This window comes from Cucurbita maxima, unplaced genomic scaffold (genome assembly GCF_002738345.1).
Source record: "Cucurbita maxima cultivar Rimu unplaced genomic scaffold, Cmax_1.0 Cma_Scf00058, whole genome shotgun sequence".
NCBI lineage: Eukaryota > Viridiplantae > Streptophyta > Magnoliopsida > Cucurbitales > Cucurbitaceae > Cucurbita > Cucurbita maxima.
In genome coordinates, this window is record NW_019272074.1 from 445,967 (window position 1) to 460,824 (window position 14,858).

Here is a 14,858-nt window from a genome sequence, read left to right on the forward strand (position 1 = left end):
TTTTTTTTTTTTTTTTTTTTTTTGAAAGCATTAGCAAAGAATTATTTTTGGCATTGTGGTGGGGAATGCCCTAATTCAATGGTTGTGTATCGAATTTGCAACACCGGCGCCAGTTTTGCTTGCATTCTAGGGCAGTTTCAAAAAACTACTCCACGGGAGCATTTTTTTGCAAGCATGCAAAAAAAATATTTCTTGACATTGTGGTGGGGAATGCCCCAATTCGATGGTTGGGTATCGATTTCGCGACTCTAGCACGTTTTCACTTTCATTCTAGGGCAGTTTCGAAAAGTTGCTATATAAGAGCGTTTTTTTTTTTTTGCACACATGCGAAAAAAATATTTCTCGACATTATGGTCGAGAATGCAGATAAATAAGCTAGTGAGAAAGATTTTAGCCTAGTTTAGCCTAGTGAGAAGGAAACATGACAATATATCATATACTCTTGATCGTTGGTTCATAATGTGAGATCCATATATCGACTCGTGGTAGCTTTTGGACCGTCCTCCTATGGAAGTTATTTGCATGGATAAATATTGATAGATGACAATTTTACCCTCCGATTTACTTATTTGGATAAACTGTATTTAAGATTTATTAAGATTGGTAAGGATGTCCTTACCAGCAATTGTTTTAAATCACTAAATACCATACCTTAAAAAAAATTATTGGGTTTCAAATTTTGTCAAAGTTGTTTGATTTTTATGGTAGAATTAGTACCTTATTTATAAGCCCTTATTATCCTTCAATCTTAGTATCGAGTGGTTAAGCCAAAATTAGATTTGCCTATGCTAAGCAGCCAGAAGGTTCAACCACACCAGAGGTAGTTCCTTCGACATTTTTACATGAGACTTTAGCGGTGTGATTCTTGTAAGTTAGATTTATGTCTTTCAAGCTTAATCCAGTGCAATGATTTGTTGGACTACAATCAAAATTGATTGCTATTTCAGTGGCTGAAGTTCCCTTGATGTCTTCGTATGCTACTTCTCTGACTTTAACTCCGGAAACCTATTAAAATGAAGAAGAACAATCAAAATATGTTATGAATACTGATAAATAACTGTGAAATTTTGATAAATTATAATTGGGTTTTCACATTATTCATAATAATGTATTGCTTGGTCGTCCCGAAGACTTAATCCTTACTCCATTTTGAGTCTCCGTGAAAGTAGATGATTTCACTGCAACGTTATGCACTCCATCCTCCTCAGCCTGCATCCCCAACCTCCCAATGCTACAAATACATTCAATAAAATACTAAATTTTTCATGAGGTTTAGTTTTTTCACTACAACGTAATATATTTTGTAACTTTTTTTAATCCAAAATAATTTTAAAATAATTTAAATTATTTTTTCAAAATCACTTTAGAATATATTTTTAATCATTTTAATTTCATTTAACGTTTACCTTTATCTTTTAAAATTTAATGTGATAAATTTATTTAAATCCTCTGAAAGAACATTTCTAAACATGTTCGTCATAATCTTTCTCTACCTACCTGATTCTATGTCCAGGTCCACATGTAATACTTTCCATCCACAAGTTGGAGGTCCCTGGACCGATTGAGATGCAGTCGTCACCGTTGCTAATGCTTGAGTTGATGATGGTCACATTTGATGGTTGTTGCACATGGATGCCATCAGTGTTTGGACTATCGCATGCAGCGGAGACATTCACTCTTGTCATATTCACGTTTTGACACTGAAAAATAGAAAGTAAGATTGAAGTTCTACAACGACCCCTAGACTACATAGATCTCAAGCGCTCCTCGACCTTGACCGACAACTTGCAAACACCTGAAAAAGAAAGGAAAATGGGGTGAATTTATAAATATACCTAGTAAGTATACTGCTTGTAGGAACAACTTTTGTAGAGTAACTAATCTTCGATCTCTACCAATTGATTAGCCCGGGACTTTCCCAATTGTTTTGCAGCAGACATGTTTATGTACTACGATTCAATGAGTCAACTTGACTCTAATACCACTTATCACAATCAAACTCTTGTGGAGCGGGATAAAGATTTTGCGACACTTATTCTAACCCAATGAACAAGTCAGCAGTATGAAAATCGTAAGTTGTAGACAATTCAGACGTTTGATCGAGCCTTGGTCATGTTTGAAAGAAAGTGTTTAAGAAAATGTAAACATGATTTTGTTGACAGGTCATGCCCCCGGACTAATACAACAAGAATAGTGAATGCCTATTTAACATGAAAGCAAGTAAAGGGATTTGGAACGAACTTGCTGTCGTGGACAACAAGTTCTGGATAAGCATCACTGGGACATCTGACACACGACCGTAAGCAACACGCCTTGGGCAAGCATGACCATGGCACCTTGCAACTTGACTTAGCTCACCTCGCCTTGACAAGGTGTGTAAGTTGTAAGGTTAGTAGGCATGATCTCACTCCTTATGCGAATTGTATGCATTTGTTAATTACGTCTTATGATCTAATTAGGTTACAATTGGTTAAAATACCTAATAACTTAGATTCTATTGCATGATGATAGATTATGTACCCTAAAGTCTGAAGTGGTACTTGACGAGGTGGTAGAGAAGGTAGAGTCTTGACTGAGACCGACCTTGTTCAAATTCCTTATAAGGAAAGGTGCGCTAAGAACAAGTGTTGGAATAAGTGGATACCATGACGCTACAATCTATGATCTAGGCCACTAAGGTAAGCTAGGGTAACATAAAAAGTGGGAGACAATATAAGAATATCTTGGGCATGGAGAGTATTGAGATTTATGTGTCACTCAATCAAGCCTTGATCAAGTTCGATTGTGGAGTGACTCAATTTAGAACAAGGTTCCAAATCTTGCTTCTAGATATTCGATCGTAAGAGGTAATCTAATTCTAGTCTTATCTCTTGATTGATCCAAATTTCGTATCAGGAGGTGTTAATTACTTTGATTCAAGGGTTCTTGCTTCAACAAAAGCTTGGATCGTTGGACTGAGGATTAGGGTTGCTTTATAATTTAGAGTTATTGTATTTCATTAATGTATTTTAAGATTTTTTATTTACTTTAAAGTTACATCTACATACTGGCTAATTATGTCCTAAAGTATGAGTCATACAAACTCTTGAAATGTCTAAATAAGATAAAAGTTTCATTTTGAGGCTATATAAAGCCATATAGGTTGTATTTTTAAGTAGACTTGGAAAATAGAGTAAAAGGAGCATTTGTGCTTTCCTTAGACAATAACTAAGTTTTGTTTGCAATTCTACGTAGTTAAGGTTGCATGTAGAATCATTCAAGCTCGACAGGATCAATCTTCCCTGTGGAGTGATTCGAATCTCAAACAAGTGTTCTTTCCTTGAGATATTTGATAAAAAAACAAAATCATTCAAGCTAGACAATCGATCTTGCTTATGGAGTGATTCAAATCTCAAACAAGTGTTTTTCCTTGAGATATTCGATCAACAAGGTAATATCCGAATCTTACTCCCCTTGTAGCGATTCCTTATCATTTGGCATCAGAGCTTTCCATTAGGCTGATTCTATATCATATCCTCTCGTCTCTCCTAAAACTTCCATCCTCAAAAGTTTTCGGTCATGGAGTAGTTTGGGGTAGATGCACACATCTCATATTCTCTCGCCTATGTTACTCTTAAAACCGAGGTGTTCACCCTTCATGTCCTAAGTCACACAATGTTGTAAAATCTCTTTACTCCATGTCCACCCACAACCCCTTTCTACAGATTCTAGGTGGATCAAAGTTCAGGGAAATCTTCATTCTAGGAGTCTTTATAGTAACACACAACATTGCTTATTTGGCTTGCGTTAGGCTTACTTCCTCATTTTTGTAAATAAATTTGTCTTAGTGTTTTACATGGCTTTCATAAAGTCATGAGTTAGCTAGTGCATCGCTGCTTATCATCGCATAAATTTTTATCATATATAGTCTTTGCTGACTCATCTTGACTGGTTGTACACGCTTATGAGTGTATTTGTGGTGTCGTGTCGTTGGTAGCATATTCTTACCTCTTCACCAAAGCTTTGTGTCAAACTTGGGTTTACCGTGGCAAGATTGTTCTTAAGAAATTAGCCCTTGCATCACATCATCACCGGAAGTTAGCAAACTAATACCACTAACCGTGCCACATAGTCTAGTGGCAATGATCTCTTGTCGCTGCGTCTATTACCTCGTGCGAGGTATCTTCTTAGATTGGATAAGCATCGTGTGTTTTTAGTAGTTCATTCAAATCTAGCATAGTATTGTCTCTATATCCTTACGCTAACCATGGTTATTGATCCAAACTTGTGAACAAAGTTATGTTTAATCTCTTACCTTACTCAAAGGCATAGACAACAACTTTTAGTGTCGTGTCTATCCAATAGGTTTAGCTTTTCTACTTTTAGGCAATGCCACCATCCATGACATCCTACCTCTTGTTGGGCATAATCATACTTTTATTAAGACATTTATGGTGCCATCGATTGCTATTTCGATGGTATTTAACTCTCTCCCTACTATACACATCACTCTAGTTGGAGTACAAATCTAGGCTAGGTACCATTCTAGGCTCAATACTATTTTAGACTCGATTGATAGTGTAAAAGGTCGGGAAAATTTTCCTCACACCATATATTAAACTCCTTGATGCTCACAACTGTACCCCTTGATAGTACCCCTTTAGTACTAATATTATATAACAATGCCTATGTACATCACCTCTTTCAAGCATTGCACAAGAATTTTCTACTCTCGTGTAACCCTCTAAGGTACTACTCGAGGTTCATCATGACTTCAATCCTTTAATGTGTTTTTTTGGCCTAGTACTGGTGCTTCCTCATTGACAGAATCAATGTTCTATAGGTAACAAGCCATATGCCTATCTCTCAACACCTCCAATAAGAACTTTAACATGTTTTCAAGGCCATAAAGAACTCGAAATGTTATGAACCTCTATAAGAGACTTAAGTATGACCTTAAGAATAATTATACGAGCTTTTAAAGACAATAGAACATGTTTGGATATAAGCTTAAAGACCACTATGAGGATCCATGATTTGCCTTAGTACCTCAAGAAACATATTGTGATTTTTAAGAAACATACTCAATCTGTTCATCCATGATTTGCCTCAGTACCTCAAGAATTTAGCATGCTAATATGACAAATTCACATATGTAGGATCTATGAGATTGAGTTAGAGTCTAAAAAGTTATACTTCTACTCTAAGAATAACCTTTGGAGTAAGAACCCAAAAAACTATGAGACTAAGAAAACACTTCAAAGACAACTACGAATGAAAGAGCATAATACAATCCGTAAGGCCTCCAAGACTTGAGAACATGAAAATATGAAATATTATAAGAGGATCATTTACATATTATGAATGACTTAAAGCTCATCCGGACAAAATGTTACATGAATAAGACATGAATACCTGAGGCCATGAATTCTAAACCTGCCCTGAAAATAGGGAGTGTTACCACTATGTATTACCATAGTGTAAGCATGTTATGCCAAGATTTGCTACCTTAAAAGACATGAAAAAAAAACAAGAATATTACATACCACATGCTCTCCATTAAAGAATGCTACAATAATACAATGTGACCCATGACCTCCCATTATGCGGAATTTCCTCTAGCTCATGTTTTTCTAGTAGATTGTCAAGCAAGGGATTCATGTTTTCCTTCACCTAGATGAGATGTCCTGTGTAACGGTCGTACATTTTCAACCATGTGGCATCGTGATATTGGCACACTCATGACAAACCTAGAGGGTAATCCAAGTCCTACATTCATTTTTTTTTTCCGACATTGTTGTTTTGTTGGACCTTAGGCGATGTTTGTCTTCACCAACCAAACACGACTTATGCGAAATCCTAGATTATTCGGTCACACAAGCCGCATGTGCGTGCATGTTCAATCTTCTGCAACCCAACCGACTTGCCACTATACTAGGCGAAGTCATCTGACTCAATCTTGCCGTTATTTGATGCCAAGGTCTCTCCTGTGTAACATCGTTACTTATGTATGGCTCGAATCTACTCTAAGTAGTAGTTTTCTTCATGAGTGATTCGTGGTAGACTCCTGCTTAGGGGCCACCTTAACAATCAGCTTTCTGAGGATGTTGGGTGACACGACCATCATGCCTTGATGCCATCCCAAGTCCTAGGATGTAATCGGCCAACTTAGCTCATTCGGTCATAGCCATCGAGAACGAACCCATGTGTCATTCATATCATTGAGACATCCCGAACATTCATCCATCTAAGATATATCAGGCATTGGGCCCTCCCATGTCCATGCTAGTTAAAAAAAAGTCGCCTAAGATACTCATCTCGTAATTCATGCCCTCACTGTGACACAAGAATGTGCTAAATCGTAGCTCGTTTAGGCCACAAAGCCAAATGATGGTGGAGAGATGACACCCTGCCTCCCCGTAAGGTACATTTTAAGACATTTTCAATCTAGTAGGTGTAGACATGATTTTGATGAATAAACTTATAGTGTCGTAGAACTTGACTCCAAAACCGCATGCCCAAAGTTCCTCCAAAATTAAGACTTTCGTAGTTAAGGCTCGAGGCCCTACCCAGCCCTTCAATAAGCCTATATCTGACACTCATGTCGACGTTTTTGCCTTTAGCTTACCTATGCCTCAACCTTTAAGCAAATCTATGTGGTGTGTTAAATAAATCACCGTCCTCCTCGGTTGCACCATGACATTCGTTTTGTCTTAACCCTCGGGTGGCTAGTTGGGCGCTGCTACCATGACCCCACCTTGTCTTGTCTGCACGTGAGGGTCACAACCTACTCACTTTATAGTATGATTGTGACACCCTGCACCATGTTTACCTAGAAGAATGTCATGTCCATGTTATGTGATAACTCTCCAAAAGTAGAGTTATATCAAGCCTTTTCACAATTAATTTTGCACTTATATTCACCATTTTCAAATGAATTGCTCCATTTATTCTAATTAGTATACATGAATAGTCAATTCTTGTTTAATATGTAAAGAAGATCAATTTGTATAAATTGAGCTTAATTGTACACTTAATTGAGTTAGTTGGTAAAATTTTATAACATTCATGTTGAACCATGATACTGTAGAAAATCTGGAAACAACACTACTTGCAACTCTAGAAATAAATTGTTGATCCTTATGCTGAAGCAATTCGAAATGCAACTTTTCGGGGATGACATGAAAATTTTAATCCACATCAACAATCCACGTGGGTCATTGACTACCAAATTAGAAACATCATAGGTGGACGATTCTATCCCTTCTCAGCCCTAAATGAGAAGAAACAAACATTATAAAAAGAAAGGGATACCTAAACTTTAGAGGAGAGGCACACTTTGGGAGAAAAATTGGATTAGACAGCAGCAGCCTTTGTTGCAATGAACTGCTGTGAAATTAGAGAAAAAGAAGAAAATCCTAATCCAGCAGCTGTTGATAGCAAAAGGTAAAGAAGACCAAGAAGGATTGATAACTCTCTATTTCCTTACTCTCCTCTTAATCTATTCATTTTATATGATTGAGATGTGAACTCCTCTGTTTAATTCAGTTTGTATGGAGAGCTAAACTTTATAGGGGAGGCGAGAGAATTTTATATAGTTTAAGTATGTTGACGGTATCATCTTAGTTTATTAAAGAGTTGTTGTTAATGATTTACATGTGTGTTTAATAACCTACTTTACATACATAGGTGTTCTCTTCTTTGGGAGAAGAGGGGAGCAATGAAATCTTATTAGTTCTATTGCAAGGAGACTTGAAGGTTAATAGGAGGATTAGGAATAATTCTACTCCTACAGCCTTCTTAATAGAAATTACAATGATTATGGAAACAATCACCATTCATGACCCTAAAAAAATGGGCATGAGAATCTATTAAAAGAAACTAAAATCTATCACAAAACTCAACAACTTATCTATTTAATCTCTCTTAGCTCAACCTTCCTCACTATAAGTTATTTCCTCATTTTTTTTTTGTTTTTCGACTGCATTACACTTTGTTTTAGTTTTTCTTTTAAAATCATCGTCACCCATTTGAATGTTACCCAAAAACTCACTTAATTTTCAGTAATAAAATTAATCGAAAAGATAGATTTTCTGTGGAATCGATAATTTACTTATTACTTGCTACTTGTGATAATGTATACTTGCACTTATTCTTGTGAATTTTACATCATTTTAATATATACCTTCACAAGCGATCATTGTGCACGAATCATGTAACCTTTTAGGTCTTCACGAGAAGTAGTCATGAGACGTGGTGGAGATAGCTACTAGGTTGAGTACATGTCATGGCTCATAATACAAGAAGCTAAGAAACTAAGATAAGTCTCTAGTTAGTATAATAGAGTATATTACCTTAGCCATAAACCAAGAACGCCCAAGTCTCCCATGGTATGGGATCATGACTCAAGCTACATCACTATGAGCATAAGAAGTCTTGGATATAGGTTTCTAGCGTACTCTTTTGAAATGTAAGAATTCTTAGATGCAACTTTCAAATTGCATCACTCGAAACGTATGAAGCTTTGGACGCAGGTTTTAGACTACACCACTTGAAATGTAAGAAGTCTAGGTTACAGATTTCAGACTTTATCCCAGGGAACATATGAAACCTTGGATGTAGGATTAGTCTGCGTTCCTCGAAATGAATGAAGTCTTGGACAAAGGTTACTTGGTTCATGTCTTGTACCATTAATGTTAGGGTGAGCGTCTTCAGGAATAGAACACGAACAAGAAACAAACACACCTCTTAGACACCTGTTGTACATAATTAAGAGCCTACAAGGAGGATACTTACTAAGTTTTTGTACTCATTTATTATTATTAAGCAAATTTGGAGCACGACTTAATGTTTTAAGTTATTATTTTTGTTGGTATAATGTATACTCAGAATTGCAATTTTTCTCTTCGAATTGACAATGGACTCTTCCCCTCCCAACACTTTCTTGCCTCAAACCATGGCATAACAAGCTTGTTGTGTTTAGATCTTTTTCTTATTGGACGAGTTGGGATTATGCTCTTCCCGTTAAATGCTAGTGGGTCAATCTTCTAAGAGTCCCATTTACCTTTCTGTTGAAAATGAACGTGCAACTAGCGCAGCGGAAGTATTAGAATCGACTTTGATTTTACTTAGAATTAAACAAAACTAAATGTTAAACAAATTACATTGAAGAAATATGGAGAATAGTTCTGGCAAATCTTTAATCCACTTGCTCCAGCTTTTCCAATAGTTTGAATCTCTTCTATTAATTATTTTCGTTATGAATCTAACACAAGGTCAAAGCTTGTGGAGCTTCTTGAAAGAAAATTTGGAAGGACTAAAAAATGAGATTTTTAGAGACTTCTTGAATGGAGAAAGTGTGAGACACTTTTTGGTTCAACCTGACCATTTATATTATCATTACAAGCAAGTTCATCATTCACTAGTTGCTCGTAATTTCTTATGCCTAAAGTGCCACTAACTCTTTCATAAACAATTTATTATGATCCAACCATAAACAAAGTTCCTCTAGGGTCGATGAGAGAGTGTGACTCCATTGTTCAAGTCCCGAAATCAACACTTAAAGGGAACTTTGAGGAACTACTCATCTACTTATTCTACATGGGAATGAGTGAATTTCATCTCGTGAAATTATGTTTCTAACTCCGTGTTTGGTCGAGTCCCCAAAATAGTAGACATATTACATATGCTATAAACGTCATTCTCACCCATGCAAATCCAAACCCTTACAGGCATGAGTTCATAACTCACTTAAGAATAAGATCGAGTCGCATATGATCATCCTGTAAAATCTTAATATCTTGGGAGACAATAAACTAAGACACTCAAGAGTCCAAAAGATCTGGTTTAGATGAACCATAAATGGTCGGTCTAGTTGAACCAATCACGTGATCATATCTTCTCATTTGTGTAAAAGGTTTTGGCACCAAATAGAGGTGATGGATTCATGGGTGTATATCTTCGGCCAATTACTCAATCGTCATCAATGGGAAACCTAGGGAAAAAGGTCATAGTGCTCGTGTCTCCATCAAGGGGACCCACTCTACCCCTTCCTCTTTATGTTGGATTGTCTCAGTGTCTCAGTTGTATGATATCACATGATGCATCACAAGGCAACATTAAGGGCTTTGATGTTGGCAATGGTAGTTTATCCATTAACCACCTACTTTTTGCTCATAGTACCATCTTTTTCACATCTACCGATGTATTACAGAGAAGGTCTCCTTGATGGTTTCTTCTCCCACTTGGTGTCCTTTGAAAACATAACTGAGAATCACAAACGCATCTCTTTGTTCAGTGCCCTTTTGCTTCTTCATTTTGGAAGTTTTACCTACCATTGTTCTATTGACTCACTGCCATGTCCGAAGATCTTCTGATCTTGATGGAATCTATACATACGGCTCATCCAATTTTGAAAGAGGAGGAATTGTTGTGATAAAATTTCACCAAGGTTTCTTTCTGGTTGATTTGGGTGGGGAGAAGTGACATGTTCGATGACACTTTCAAGCATATATATATTTATTTATTGTATTTGATAAAACAAGAGTAAGGCTTAAATTGAAAAAGAAAAAAAATTAATTGTTAAATAATTATGAATTATATACATCAATAATACATGTACATATTTCATGATCTTGTACAAGTTTATAATCAAGTAGGTGTACATAAATATCCAAGCACATCTTTACCACCCTCATCATCTACCCTCTACAAAAAATTTACAAAAAGGAGGCTTTTCTGTATTAGTGTGGATGGATCTACGATTGTAACCGGTGGTCGAAAACCTTGTATTGGATAAGTCAATCCATACAAAAAGTCTTCGTATACCTCTGCTTGAACATTGAGAAAGGCTTTCATCTTTACATAAACGATGCAGTCAGTAGACTATCAGATACAGCAAAGTGGTTCGTACCAACACGATTAACTTGGCTAGGTTACCATTGAGTAGATAGTCGCAGTACCGAGCCATGTGTTTGAGAACGGTGACTGTTCCTAATAAATGTGTAGCAGTGGTGGCGAAGATAGCCATGGACGCAGGCAGACGTGTTATGTTGGCAAACTTCATCAGATACTCAATGTCATAAAATCCATGGAATGTTATCCATCCATGTATTCGACCACTACTAAGGATAGGACTAAACTTTCTATCATTGTGTGAGCAATTACATTGCTTCTCAGTTTATTGAAATCAAATCCCTTATTCTTGAGAAATGAATGTAGTGAAGAAACACCTTTCATATCGTTGGATCAAAATCTCCCAATTTAAACTCCCAATCAGAATGTGAGTCATAATTGGAGTATGCTCGGTCAATTCACCTAGGCATTCATAGAATTCTTGGTCTGAATCCCCTTCTAGAGTCCATCTTAGAAATCATAAAAAACATAAATCCAAAAGTGAGTAAAACAAAACTCAAAAAATCACCTAAATGACTTATAGCACCAACTTAACATTTAAGTTTTACCTGTAAACTCGGTATTCATGGACACAATCGAAAACTCATAATGCTTCATAATTAGGAAATTCTAATAGATAACACTTCATAATTTCTATCTCATCCACTGAATTGTGAGACCAAACATTTCCCTTTGACGTCCAACCAGTCCTTTCTAAAATAATTTTTACCGGTTTCTTCAACTAACTATTTATTCTGAGTATTGGTTGTTTGTCAGAAAATTTCTTTATGAAATGTTGAATTGAGTAGGAGAGTGAGAAATATGAAACTATATATTATAATAAAAATAACTCCAAAGAGAGGGAAATAAAATTGTAGAAATATGTTTTCAAATTTAAAAAAGAAATGTATTAAAACATTTTTTAAAATTAATAATAAAATAAAAAAAAACTAAACCTTAGATTTGATTGAAAATAAACGATAAAAGTGTAATAAGGATTAAATTAAAAAAAAAAAAAAAAATTGTAGCTGAGAGTGGAGAAGAGAAGAAGACACCTAGTGTTACTCTCGTTAACCCAATCCTCTCTCTCCTCCCTCTATTTCTCTCTCTAAATTCATCTTTATTTATGCTCCTCTTCTTTCTCGGATTGGATTTCGGGAACCTTCTTCGCCGTAAATCATGATTACCCATGGAAACCGCAGTCAGTCGGAGTCCGTCGGAGGTTGGCTCTTGTTTAGAACTATGTCATTCACAAGTACCAGATGATTAATACAATTTGAGGCTTGTTTTCTTTCTATTGTCAATACAATGGTGTCTCGTATAAGTCTAACACGTGAATTCAAATCCTTGGAGTAGGAGCAAATTTCATCATTTTCCCATTTTTCCTTGGTATAGTACGTCCATTGTAATTGTAACGGCCCAAGTCCACCGTTAACCGTTTTTGTCCTCTTTTGATTTTTTTTTAAGGCTTCCTTTAAGGTTTTTAAAATACCTCTGTTAGGGAGAGGTTTCTGTACCCTTATTAATAAGAAGGTTTGTTTCTCCACTCCAATTGACGTGAGATCTCACATCAATTATCTTAGATTATATGCCAAAACATCAGAGAGTTGTATGATTTCAGTCTTCTGAATGGTTTGGAGACTGCAAGCCTTTCACTTTAAGAGGTGAGAACCCAAGTAACTATTTTATCATCAATTCAAATTTCTTTTGAAGGTTGACAAAACTCTTAGCGTTTGTGGGGGAAGACGTATGTGGCAAACTAAATGTGTGAATTGTGATGCATTTTTTTGACTTCCTCGGCAAACTAAACGTGTGAATATGGACTAGACTATGATGAAACGTTTAGTCCAGTAGTGAAAATCACTATCATACAAGTTCCTCGAATACTTGTGGTAAATAAATATTGGAAATTATGGCAGATAGATATGAAGAATGTTTTCCTACATGGAGTTAAACAGAGAGTTCTACATGGACCAACCGAAAAAATTTGAGAATGGAGTTACGAGTCATTAGTCAGGACATGCAAAGTCTGAAGAAGCCTCATTTAGATGCGGCTCGACAAATCTTGAGATATGTCAAAGGTACAATTAATTATAATCGTTTGTACAAAAGAAGTGAAGTTTGCAAGCTAGTTGGATACCGTGATGCTGACTATGCTGGATATCATGATACCTGAAGGTCAAGTATCAGGTATGTGTTCAAGCTCGGTTCGAGAACAATTTTTTGGTGTAGCAAAAGACAATCAACAGTATTATTGTCAATTAGAGAAGCAGAGTACAAAATGGCTCAAGAAAGTACATGGTTGAAACTGTTGTTGGAAGATTTGTATCAGAAAATCGAGATGTAGAAGATCAAGACAGATGAACAAGTGGCAGGCTTGTTTACAAAAGGGCTAACTTGAGAGCTTTCGTTGTCAACTCAACATGGTACAACGATTGAGGACTAGTGCTAAGGGGAGTGTTAAAATATCACCACTAGCCCAATAGAGTCAAACCCAATAATTGTATGAGTTCATTCATATTTAATAAAATGATTTAGGTATTTTAGAATAAAGATAACGAGATATTTTAGGAAAGAGATCTATATATTTTAAGAAAAAGATAGAGATTTGTTCGGAGTAATTGCGTAGCTCTAGTATAAATACCCCTCCATCCTACCTACTTTTTTATCCCAAGAAATATAAAGTAGTAGTATTCTACAAAATGTCTTGTATTCTCTTCATGATTGGTGCTAATAAAGAGTGCGAGTATTTCCCACAAAGAGTGGTGCTCAACATAAGCAATGTAGTCTAAACCTACATTTAGGGCTTTCCCTACGACATGGTCTAAAACCCTATGTCCAAGGTTTAGTGCGTTCTAAGCGACATAGTCTGAAAACCTACATCCAAGACTTCTTACATTCCAAGCGATGTAGTATGTTTCCTCATCCAAGGCTTGCCCTTTTATACAGCCTAAATACCTATGCCCAAGACTTCACGTTCCAAGCGGCATAGTCTAAATACCTGCACTCAAGGTCTCATGCATTCCAAGCAGTGTAGTTTGAAACTCAGCATCCTGGACTTTCCTTGTGATACAGACTGAATACTTATGCCCAAGGCTTCTTACGTTCCAGCAGCATAGTTTGGATACCTACGTTCAAAGCTTTATACGTTCCAAGCAACGTATTCTGAGTCACAAACATGTTGTACCATGGGAGATCTTAGGATTTTTTTGATTTTCTATGTCTGAGGACCTTGGTCCCTTATCCTTAAGTGTTACCTAGCGTTCCTCTTACCTTGGTAGTTGTAGAGCTTGTGTGGTTTTGCTTTTGGTTTTCAATCTTGTAAGTTTCTAAAGTTCATAATTCCTAGAGGCAGTAAGTTGTAACATGCATTCATAAACATATGAACCCATCATAATAACAAAGAGTTATTCTAAAAAACCATAGTGTCAATGAATTCTTTAAAGGGTTCTAGAAGAGTCGTGAGTCTTGAGGTGTTTCTTGGGTCCTAACATGGTTTAGGTTCCAAACTTGCTCTAATCAACTTAAAATCTTAAACATATCTTCCTTTCCTTAAGAATAGGCTTTATAGAAAGTAGTAAGTCATTTGGAAAACGTATAGACCTTGAAATATCATAAGTAGTCCTAGGGGCATTTTGGTCATTTTACCCCAAAATTCTTGGTTTTGCTACTTAACATGTTTCAATGGTTTCAAACTTCATAAAATCATCAAACCTCATAAAATAAAATCGATTACATAGTTTCATAGCATTTGGAGGTCATATAGGTCATGAACCAAAGGTAAACTACCTTAGGGACATTATGGTAATTTTATACCGTTTCTTGGTTTACCTACTTACCCTAATCCAATGACCATCAAATTTCATATGTAATCTTAAAATGCTAGAATATATTCCGCATTAAAATTTCATAGGCACTAGAGTTCATTTAGTGGGTTATTTTAATGTTACTCAAATCTCAAGTAATTTGATCGGTTTAGGGTCTTA

At 36.1% G+C, this 14,858-nt stretch overlaps 1 protein-coding gene across 1 annotated transcript; it reads right to left on the reverse strand.

Moving 5' to 3' along the window:
- Positions 1-783: 783 nt before the first annotated feature.
- On the reverse strand, positions 784-1,685 carry LOC111471795 (polygalacturonase-like). The gene is made up of 3 exons (XM_023117462.1): positions 1,498-1,685; positions 1,144-1,231; positions 784-1,005 (listed from the first exon to the last, which is right to left on the reverse strand). The coding sequence occupies exons 1-3, from the start codon at positions 1,683-1,685 to the stop codon at positions 784-786; spliced, it is 498 nt and encodes a 165-aa protein (XP_022973230.1).
- Between the last annotated feature and the right edge of the window lie 13,173 nt (positions 1,686-14,858).